The sequence below is a fragment of the Sceloporus undulatus genome, chromosome 3, assembly GCF_019175285.1.
Source record: "Sceloporus undulatus isolate JIND9_A2432 ecotype Alabama chromosome 3, SceUnd_v1.1, whole genome shotgun sequence".
Lineage (NCBI taxonomy): Eukaryota > Metazoa > Chordata > Lepidosauria > Squamata > Phrynosomatidae > Sceloporus > Sceloporus undulatus.
In genome coordinates this window covers 87,136,729-87,148,408 of record NC_056524.1, presented here as the reverse complement: position 1 = coordinate 87,148,408, position 11,680 = coordinate 87,136,729, and the positions used below count along the sequence as shown (strand labels likewise).

The 11,680-nt window shown below is 38.8% G+C and overlaps 1 protein-coding gene across 4 annotated transcripts in view; it reads left to right on the top strand.

The window, feature by feature from the left end:
- Positions 1-11,680, top strand: part of NHS (NHS actin remodeling regulator) — a 299,178-nt gene that overhangs the window by 271,600 nt on the left and 15,898 nt on the right. For 2 of the 4 annotated variants that reach the window (XM_042456409.1, XM_042456411.1), the window contains exons 3-5: positions 2,512-2,645; positions 7,905-7,967; positions 10,161-10,353. In XM_042456409.1, coding sequence (XP_042312343.1) covers positions 2,512-2,645; positions 7,905-7,967; positions 10,161-10,353 — 390 coding nt within the window. Of the gene's footprint in view, positions 1-2,511; positions 2,646-7,904; positions 7,968-7,999; positions 8,709-10,160; positions 10,354-11,680 lie in introns of those variants that run through there. The other 2 variants (XM_042456410.1, XM_042456412.1) reach the window with 2 other exon arrangements.

Sequence of the window (11,680 nt, the reverse complement as noted above, 5' to 3'; positions counted from 1 at the left end):
GCAAAGGGATTTGGGGTGAATAGAGGCTCCTTCTCTCTTCCAGAGGGACTATGGGAAGACACTGAAGAGTCTAGGATGCAAAGGGATATGGGGTGAATAGAGGCTCCTTCTCTCTTCCAGAGGGACTATGGGAAGACACTGAAGAGCCTAGGATGCAAAGGGATTTGGGGTGAATAGAGGCTCCTTCTCTCTTCCAGAGGGACTGTGGGAAGACACAGAAGAGCCTGGGGTGCAGAGGGATTTGGGGTGAATAGAGGCTCCTTCTCTCTTCCAGAGGGACTATGGGAAGACACAGAAGACTGGGATGCAAAGGAATTTAAGGGGAATAGAGGCTCCCTTTTCCCTTTCCCGGAAAGGAAAAGCGCCTAAGCAACTGATTGACTGTGACGTCAAGTGCTTAGGTGCTTGATTGACAGCTGCTTTTTAAAAAAGAAGTCCCAGAAGGGCAATGGGAACGGGAAGAAAAATAACCCGCTTCAAATTACCACAGGGAAAATACCAATGGGAACGAAAACAGGGGTAAAAAACCCTGGGGAACGATGGGTCAGATTCGATTACAACTCGGGGGAAAAATCCGAGTCAGAATTGCAGTGATATACGTCACGTTATATGCCCAGTGGGAATGGCCCCTAAATTTTGTGCTCATATCCTCACAATTTAGAGTAGGTAATATCTATCAGAACAGCTAAATTGGATAAAAGTTAAAAAATAATATACTAACTATTTTTTGGCATATTTTAACAGCAAATTGTGGCTGGTGTCTGTCTTAACATCACTGTAAAAAGGCAAAGAGAAATATGATCATAGTCACATTAAAATTACAATAGAGCTTTTTGAATGTGTGTAGGGATACTCAGCAGTACAGTTTGTTTTAATCTTCTTCTGCCATCTTGTGGACAGAAGAAAAGTGCTTCAGCAAAGAGCAAACAAAGCAAAATCATGAAGACACCACCTGGTGAAATCTCTTCCTGGATACTTACCAATTAAAATATTTGATGTCAGCTTTGATACTATATTTTTACTGTTCTGCTACTCTGAACAATTTGGGTCAAAATAAAACCATGTTGGCTTCATTATTACCCTCTGGTTTTTGGGGGTTTTTTTCCCATCAGTAAAGCAATTTGCTATGAGTCAAAGTTACACCATATTGTCTTCATTTACTATTATTTGTAGGAATATTACAGTGGGTATCATGGTGAAAATTAAATTTGGGGGTGAGGGCACAGATTTTTTTCTTGTTCTTTCATGTTCACCATTTCGTCCTAATTTCCGCCTAAATCAGTTCTTTGGGAGAAGTTGTGTGCCTTCAAGTCATTTCTGACTTACGGTGACCCTAAGGTGAAACTATCATTGGCAAGATTTTTTCAGAGGAGGTTTTTCATTGCCTTCCTCTAAGGCTGAGAACATGTTACTTGCCCAAGGTCACCCAATGGGTTTCATGGCTGAGCTAGGAACTGAAACCCTGCACTCCAGAGTCATAGTCCAACACTCAAACTGGACCTAAATCCAATTGTTATTAGAGCAAATACACTATATATGTGGGAACTTGGCAAGCCAGTGCTTGTGTAACTACCTTTCATTCAGTGAATCTGCTCTACGTGACACACTAAAACCTGGATTTAAAATCTGTCATATAGCTAGAAAGTGTACTAAATATCTTTTAGGTCAGTTGTACGTAAAGAGATGGACTGGAGATGATCCAGTCCATGAGCCATCAGCTACTGGTCCACAATGTCCTAAGGACTGGAGCACAGCTTTGGCATGGCTTCCAGCCATCATTTAAACAGCATACCTCCAAAGTGACCCAAAGCAGCTTTATTTTGGCCTGTCAGTTCAGGCTCTAAATTTCAAATTAGGTTTCTGAACATCCATGATGAATTCACAGGGTACACATACACTCCAGATGTTTGGCATGTTGGCTCCCCAAAGCCCCAGCCAGATAAAGGATTGTAGGAATTACAGTTGAAAACCTCTGGAGGACCAAAGTTTCCCCACCTTGCCATAGGCAAGCAACCCTAAGGTCCATCCCATCTCCTAGTTGTATATAATAATTGTGACCTACTTCGTGAAGGTAATGTAAAGTTCAGGATACCAGCAGGTGAGAACACTCCATGGTGTAGTGGTTGGACTATGACACCAGAGATCAGGGTTCAAATCCCTGCTCAGCCATTAAATCCACTGGATGACGTTGGGCAAGTCACACATTCTCAGCCTCAGGGGGAAGATATCAGGAAACTTCCTCTGGACAAATTTTGCCAACAAAACCCTATGATAAGGGTCACTATAAGTCAGCAACAACTGGAAGACACAACAACAACAACAATAAATCCATATACAGTGCTTATCCTGTATTAAAGATATGCTCAATATTATAACTATGTACATACTTACCACGAACTGATTTTAAACTGAAGTTTAAGTTTTCTATAAAAGATGAATAGTGTGTGTGTGTGTGTGTGTGTGTGTATTCCAATCTGGAGAGTTTTCTTATGTCTTGTTTTTGCAAAACAGAGCAACGAAACCGGGGTGATAACAGAGACCAGAAAACCCAGAGCCAAATCTCAGTGGTGGCTCCCCCATTTCCTTCTTTTCCTGTGAGCTATAATCAGAAGTACAAAGAAACAAAGGACCGTCACTTGCTAAAAGTATGTTCTTCCTTTCCTCCTACATATTTTTCTGGTCTGTTTTGGAGACAAAGGTTGCCCTCTCCTGACCCAAATTCAACATTTTTAGCTTTAATTCTCACTGGTCGGGAGAATTTTTCCAGGTAATACCAGGAGAAATGGCACTACTGTTAAAGGCACCAAGGAATCATTAAAATGCCACAGTTATGTATCAGTTATATGCATGAATAAATGGCAATTGCTATTTTCTGATTTTCCTGGCATAACATTTAACTATTACATATAGATTCTTTAGAATTCAGAGATATAATGTTAGGACTTTATCACATGTGGGAAAATCAGGGGTTTAAACAGGCATTTTCCCGGGACAATTGTACAATCGCAGCTGTGATTTTTACACACACCACAATTAGAGAGGACTTATCCCCAAATAACCAGGAATGCTCCAGCAACAAATCATTCACAGGATTTGCCTGTGAATTATTTGTTGCTGGAGCATTCTGGTTATTCTTGGGAGAGGTCCTAGCTAATCATGACATTGTGTGAAAATCTTAGCCACAATCATGTGACTGTCTTTGGAAAGTGCGTGTTTAAACTCCCAAATTTCCCCCTGTGATAAAATCCTATGTGGAATATCTACCTTTGAGACTACTTGAAAGAAGTTGTAGCATGAGCTTTTGTAGACTTGGAGGCTATGCAGACAAGCCATTAAGTTTGTCTGGGGGTGGAGTCGGGGTGTACTGTCCATACAATGCACGCCCCGACTCCGCCCCCATGGCAGCATGATGCAGAAATGGCAACTGTCAAACCTCAGCTACACTACTGTTAAAGGCACCAAGATGTCCTTAAAATGCCACAATTGTCCATAAGATACAGCACCACAGGAGCACTTAAAGCCATGGTGCTAAAGCCAGATCGAGGCTGCTGCAGGCCACCACTTAGGGGCTGCACAGGCTGCTGGTCTACTTTCTCAGATGCATCTGAAACAGAATCTGTGAAAGCTCATGCTCCAACTTCTTTCAGACAGTCTCAAAGGTGCTTCAAGATTCCTTTGCATCCATAGATTCCTAGGTTTACAATATTCTTCATCTTAATCTCACTATAATTTCTAAAATTAAACACTTGAATATGTGTGGTGATATCTATGTGGTGACTCCTTTACTCAGGATATTTTAAGTCATCTACAAAACTATAGCTTTAAGAATCTAAAAGCTATTAAAATGTAAATGCTGTTAAGTTCTGTAGACACTTGTGTGTGTTGTTTTTTTTAAGCAGAAGAATGCCAGCAGAAGGTGTTGTGTTGCAAATTTCAAATAGTGTTACATCTACAAACTATGTTAAGGTTTCATGTTATAGAGAAAGGCTGGGACAAAGAAGCCATTAAGGTTTTCCCTTTAAATATATAATAATAGTTTAAGTCCATGCAGTTGAGACAGTCTTGGTGAGCCAATATGAACTTTTATTTCTTTTATTTTCTATGGGGAATTCTGCCTGGAGAATTGTGGGAATTGTAGTAAAAATAAAGAAAACCTTCTTCCACTGGTGTTGACTGGCAAATTACATTTTAACAGCCCTATTTCCACCATCTACTGGCATCTATAACCAGCCCTTTTACTAATTCTGTTGTTTTTTTTTAATCAGGCTGGTTAATCTGGTCATTAGCACAACTGTTTGTGCAGTAAGGATTACATGGATAAACTCCCTTGTGCAATGGGAAACAAAGTCAAACTATGATAGTGGAGTTTGTTTTGATTTCACTGGCCCTGGTTTTTAGAGCTAATGCAGATTATAGTTTAATGGTTTGGATGTAGCAGCAAACAATAGTTTTGCTGAAAATTGAGAAGACTTTCCTTATCAACTGATGTTTGCAAGAAGAAAGTGGAGAAGAGAGGATGTAAGCTCAGTACTTATTAATGTAATAACAAATCTAAGACCTCATTTGGATGTAATGCTGAAATTGGCTGCAAGAACAAACCTGAGCTATACCATACAGCAGGGGTAGGCAGTCTTTTTGAGCCAGGGGCCAGGTTGCTGTCCCTCAGACAACTGGGGGGGCCGAAGCCAAAAAATAAATAATTAAATAATTAAAACTATATATATATAAATAAACCAGGACAAATGTAGGACAAAATTTTCAAATGGAAGACACTTTTTTTTTAAAAAAATGGAGGACACGTGAAAAAATTTGCTGATTTTTTAAAAAATGTTAATATAAATGCATGTTTCTGAGGCTTCTATAGACAATTGCCCCCCAAAGGCCCCGGCGGCAATCGGCGGCAGGACCGGGCTGGGGCCGGTCCCAAGGCCTTGCCGGGCCGCAGGTTGCCTACCCCTGCCATACAGAGACAAATCAGACTCACGTATTACTTCCACACTACTGCTTTTCTGAAGAAAATTTAAAAACATTTAAGGGATTCTTGTAGAGAGTATTTCGATATCATTAGATATTGTATATCCCTTTTAGAATGACATTATAGAATTTTTGGATTTAATTATTTTCTTTCTTTTAATCCTATAGGATAGCATGGATATAGCCATTAATTACAGAATAATTAAGATTCCCAATATTATCATTAGACTATTTCATTTGAGGAGTGAATCTGTAATTTTTGTGGCTTGTCAAATTTTTTTGAAAAGGATCTTTTGCATGTAGCATTTCTAGGTATTATGTCCAATATGGATGTGGACATTAAATTTAAATTGTGGTATTTTTTAAAATTCATGAATCATTAGTTCTACAAATTCTTACAAATTCTACAAGTCCTGTGATTTCCCATTAATCACCTCACATTTACAACCAGGCCACTGACATCCCATATTCAGAATCCCTGTATTCCTTTTCCCTTGGTAAGCCCCTTCCATCTTGAGATCTGAACCTGACTCTCTTTTGGCTTGTCTCTGGAAAGCCTTAACTCCATTGTACCATTCTATATTTTTTCAATGGGCCACCAAAGCTTTACTAAGACATTTTACATGGGGAGATTAGTCTCACACACTTTACCCCCTGCTGTCACTCCAACCACCCATGTTTCATTTTCCTATTATATAAATACACTTAATTCCAGCAAGCCATGGTCTTCTCTTTGCCATGACAGTTTGCCAAACCCAGTCTTTACTGACGGAGAAACATTCAGTGTATTGGAGAAGTCAATGAGACATCTGATGGGAATATACAATGTGAAATTTCCTTTGGAACAATTATTGCCTTTGATTGAAGCTAATGAAGAACTAAAATGTACCTGTGAATACCCATCAGGAGACATATTTATTATATAAAATATTGTATGGTAGGAATTGGCTGCAGCTCCTGAGTAACTCCAGATTTACAGTGAACAAGAGCCCATTGCAGGCTTTCACTGATTCATATGGAGAACAAAAACTGGGGAAATGCAAGCATGCATGGAAGCCTTGCCTCAGCATCATTGTGCACAAGGAAATGTGATATATGTCAGCACATGTAGTAGAAAGGTCCAAAGAGAGCTCTGTAACCATGTTCACCCAAGTCACCAATCTGTTTTCTCACCTTCACACTCAACACACAAAGGTCTAATGCACTTTTGGATGCACAGGAATGTTTAGAATCTGGATTTGTTTGTGACTCCACATCTCCATCCCCAGTTTTAGCCTTACATATAAGCAGACAAATCCCTGAATAGGGCTTTGGTTGAAGATGTATTTTGGATATTGTCCAATTATTCAGGTCTTTGACAGTGCTGTAGCTGGTATGAATGACAATGTTAGTACATGTATATACAGCCAGAGTGGGGAGTTTCTGGGAGCCAATTTTGACCCCACCCCACCCCATATGCACACAAGTAACATGGGCTACAACAGAGTGAAAAATGAAAAGTGGGCAGGAGGCTGCAAGAAGCTAGATGTCTACTTCTAGTTCTGTATTGAGGGCAGGAAATTGTGCATTTTTTACTGGTTTTTTCCCCTTGAGACTTTCAGGGAGGGAAGGCAAGGCCCAAAATATAAAGTTAAGTTTGAGCCTTGGCGTTGATGAGGAAAGGAAACAATTTTCTTAAACAATTACCTTTTTCACATTATCATTTCATTAGGCCATTGGTAAGTAGCAACGTGGTGGCTTAGTGTTTAAGACGCCAATTCTGATGATCGGAAGATTGGAAGGTTGGCAGCTCGAGGCCCAAATGCTGCATGATGGGATGAGCTCCTGTCACTAATCCCAGCTTCTGCCAACCTAGTAGTTCGAAGGCATGCAAGTGCAAGTAGACAGACAGGTACCACTTCGGTGAGAAGGTAACAGTATTCAGTGCAGCCATGCTGTCCACATGACCACCAGAGCAGTCCTTGGACAATGCTTGCTCTTCAGCTTAGTAACTGAGATTAGCACTGCCCCCTACAGGCAGTTACAACTAGACATTCATGTCGAGGGACTACCTTTACCATTTTAAGTAGCAAAGCAATCCTGTTCTTGTAAATACAGAGAAGTAACTTGTATGAAACAGTGAACATAATCTCAGCCCATCCTGTAATCCATTTAGTCTTTTTCTAATAATATTTAACTTGACTGATTTAAGGTAACTGCACTGGAAGCAATCCATGTTTTCTGTAGTGATCAGTGAACTGGTAGAGATTATCATGTTGATTCAGAAATGGGCTCTGCAACCCATGCACCCACCTCTATGGGACATTGGAAAATCAATTTACAATCCCAGATTTTGACATTTACATCCCTGAAGTTGCCCACCCTTGTTCTAGATGTTTTCATTTAGTCAGAACAAGTCCGAAAAAGAGCCCAGTTTTTTCCCAACATAGAAAATAGGGGCAAATTACATATTTGATCCTTTCAGCACCCATTTTATAGATCTGAGAGCTCATGAGACAATCTCTAAAATCCCGTCTTAGTATGTCCTGAAGCCCAAGAAATCAGTGGGACTGGGAGACCTACTCTCATGTCCAGTGAGGGGGCACCCTCATTGTTGCTTTAAGCATTGTTAGCTATCAAAGTCCTGATAGAAACTTGAATATGTGATTGCTTTTATGCTCATTAACCTCCCTCCATGTAACTAACCACTAGGTCTAAAAGTTAAACAGATGGAAAAACGCAGAGTTAATCCTGAGCGACTACACAGGGCCTTGTTACGAGTTATATTTTATAGAATGGCAAGGGTTTTCTTTCCACTGGGAAATGGCTCATTCTGAAGACACATTTTAAATCGACAACATGCAACCCTGATATATGTTAACCAAAACCACAGAACCATTTTATGTGTTTTGATTTTTTAATCGTTTTCCCCCTACATTTCATGTTTATAGTTTCACAGCACCCGCTCGCCTTCCCCCACTGAGTGTTGCCACATGACCCCATGGAGTAGAAAGGTATTGGAAGAGCACTAAAATAACAATCTCTCATTCACTCTCTCGCTTTTCAATCCCTAATCCTTTCTCTTGCTTGCTTTTTTGGCTGACTAACTTTGTTGTCTTTATGTTGCACTCTTATCAACATGGAATGCCAACTTTTCTGCTCCCTTTAAACTCTCCACCCCTCTCGCAGCTTAGTGTACATTTAATAGGTTTAGTACCTTATAAGAGAGTTTCCCCCTTTGCTGATTGGTTTTCAAGGCCTGGACCAAATTTATCTCTTTGCTGCTGAGGGCGGAAATATCAGTCAAGAGATTTTGTAAAACCACAAGAAGGCATCCAAAGGGGACATACCAAAGCAAAAGCATGGATCTCTCCTATGGGCTGTTATCATTGCCATTGTTTGCTAAAGAGCAGCTTTGGCAGACAGTCAGAGATTGTGGTCAGGTCACTTCACTTTCTTTGTCCGGCAATCCATTGTTATGCAGGGAAGGAATCAGCCACAAAATACAGGCTGTGTGGGGCTTTTTTTTTCATACACCAACTTTTTTTTCCAGACGTTACCTAGGAAACAAAGTCCTTTGTGTTAGTAGTTTATATGAGCTATTCATGTCTGCTGGGAACAGCACAAAAGCTGACCAGATAAAGAAAGCTGCAATGTTTTCCTAACCCAGGAATGGCAAAAAATATTTTGGGGGAAGACGCGTCCCTTTTATTTTTGTCCTTTCGGTGGGAAGTTTTGCAGAAAGTTCTGATAAGGTAAGCGACCAATTTGATGCAGCTTTACATCGATAAGTAGCAATGAAGTGTGGCCATCTACTTACTTCAAGTAGAGGGTTAATAGTTGTGAGCTTGTTGCAGGCCTTTGGAAATAATGTCTCCGGAGACATTTAGGAGGAGAGACGAATTATACTTGTTTGACAGTGGCTATCATTTGGGAAATGAGTAAAATGTTAAACAACAGCCAATTAAATCTTGAAGCTTTAAAAGCAGTTGAAAGAACTAAAATGTTCCAGGGTAAATTGCAGAGAAATGTAGAGTACAGTATTCAAAGTTTAGCCACTGAAGACAGAAATTCACACTAGGTATGAAAATGCACACCTAGAACAACTAGCAAGCTTCCTCCAGAGCTGCATATAGGTAAAATAATCAATTAAATGAAAAATTAAAACTTTAGAAGTCTGAAAAAAGTATTCTACATTCAACTAGCTATTGTCCAAACAGCTTAGTTTTTCAAAAGGTATCTGTTTCAACAAACTGCTTTTAATCTTTTTCTCTCACTTGGTAAAACTACAAAGCACAATAGTCTTGCTTTCTTCTCAAAACGATACTTTCTTTTCATGCAGTTCTACTCTCTTAGTTCCTCTTTATCTAGTGTGCCTTGTAGTTTGGATACTATCTTCTGAAGATTATTTTCGCATGCTTTCTAGAGATTCTGCAGACTATAAAGTAGTGGCTTGACCTTTGCTGTTTCATTTTTCTTTTATTATTCAGTTACTATTAAGTTTATCTCCTTAGTTGTGTTGTTTTAAACATTATACTGACCCTTTTCATGTATAGTTGGAATTCAGTCCCATTTGTTTCACTGAAATGTATTCTGAAGTAAACATGGACAGGATCAGCCTCATAAATGAAGATTATCTTTAGAAATAGGTTCCACTGAACTTATTCAAGCTTCTAAGCAAATTTTGACTTGAAACCATACTGAAATTCTATCAAAATGTTTCCAAGTAATCTGATTCAAAATCAGACTGGGTTGTGTAAACCCTGTTATGTAACTTGTCAAGTATATGGTGGTAGGCAGTTGCATGCAACCGATTTGCAATGGATGTTTGTTCATGTATATAGCTAACAAAATGAACTCTAATTTCCAAACACTTGTTAATATTGCATGCACAAATGGATCATTTATGTAAACCTTGAGTAAAAGGGTACATGCTTGCAGAAACTAATCATGAATTGGAAGTTCTTTCCATTTCTTGGAAATTTATTTTAATTTTCAGTCCCTAAATGTTTCCAGTATGCTAGGTGGACTACATTTCCTATCTACTATGTGTTTATTGAAAGATTGGTGTTGTTATGAACTGTAGACAGATCTTTCGTTTCCTGCTTTCCTGCACTCTGCTTCCAACTCTCACATGCTGATTTTTTTTAAAGATAATCTCACATTGTGAAAGAGTAGATACTGATTATGATTGTCTTCATTTACAGTCCCACCATCCAGAGGAAGAAGACGCAGATGTCATGTTAGGGCAGAGGCCGAAAAATCCAATACATAATATCCCTACTACACTGGATAAGCAAACCAACTGGAGCAAAGCACTACCTCTCCCAACTCCAGAGGAGAAAATGAAACAAGATTCCCAAGTGATTTCCTCTTGCGTTATCCCCATCAATGTCACTGGTACAGATCTCTTGTACTTCTTTTTTTGTTGACAAAAAGGTGGTTCAAGTCATAAATTTTATTACGGTGAGCATGCCCCTAAACATGGGAGTTTTGTTCAGCAAATATAAGATTTCTGAGGCAAGAATTCAGCTAAGCGTTAACACTTTCCAGTGTGCTGAAGTACTCTCTTATGAATAATCATTGCCATTTGTGTGCTTATATTTGGAATTAAATGGTATGATTAGAGAATTTGGTTTTTTTTTGAAAGGTGGTATTATTTTTATTTTATTTTGCTTTTGAATTGCACAGGCTTGTCATGGACTGGAATAAAGATTTCCATTCCAAAAGACAACATATGATACACTGATGGAATTCCTAAAATTCAGAAAGGTTACTGTATTTTCTATGAGCAGATTTTAACAGTTGTTTCAAAATCTTGTATAATGCTCCAAAGCAAATACTGTACATAAATAAATAAATATGGTAGTGATATTATAATTGATTTATAAAAGTTTAAATATATGGAGCTATACCTAATTTATTCCCAGCTAGAGTAGACCACTTCAGTTAATGGAACTTTCTCCAGGAAGACTTGTTTACCTATTATGGTTTCTTGGTATGAATAAATCCTGCATAGGTTTCTAAGCTTGTATGTTCCTTCTGCCTGCAAGTACTGTACATTGAAATACAGTATTCTATTCTTATTTTAGCATTAACCACTGTTCTCCATATCACAACTCAGAAAACTATGAATATTGATTCTTAATTCCATTCATTCAGTTAATATTGGTTTACAAATTAGAATGTATTGGTTTGCTTTCCTCCAAGTTTGGACATAACAGGGAACTGTGATTAGCTCTGAAGCAAAAATGGAAGGTTTTGGTTTCTTCTTTGCATACATGAAAATATAAGACTTTGCAATCCTAACACTCATGCAGGGTCATTCTTATAATGAGAATCCGGTTTGGTATTACACTTTAACCAGTGGCATCAACTAACTCTGATGTCATTGTGGTTATGAATCTCTTCCAGATTTTGGTCCACATTTTAAAGAAGCTTTGAAGGGGCCGAAATGTATCCCCAAAATTCACTTCGCACTTTGGATAAGTCCTTTCATGTTCAGACAAAGACCTGGAGCAGATTTATCACTCCACTGGCAGCAGAGCCCCAAGCTCATACTGGTTGGAATCAGTCCATCACCTTTTTGGATTTTCATCTCCCTCCACGGTGATAGTATTACTGTGTCCTCCCTCAATGTGCCTTTTTAGGAAAATATATTTGTTCATTCACCATAATTTACAACAGCAAAAACACAATCCTGATCTAATTTTTAAAAATTAACACT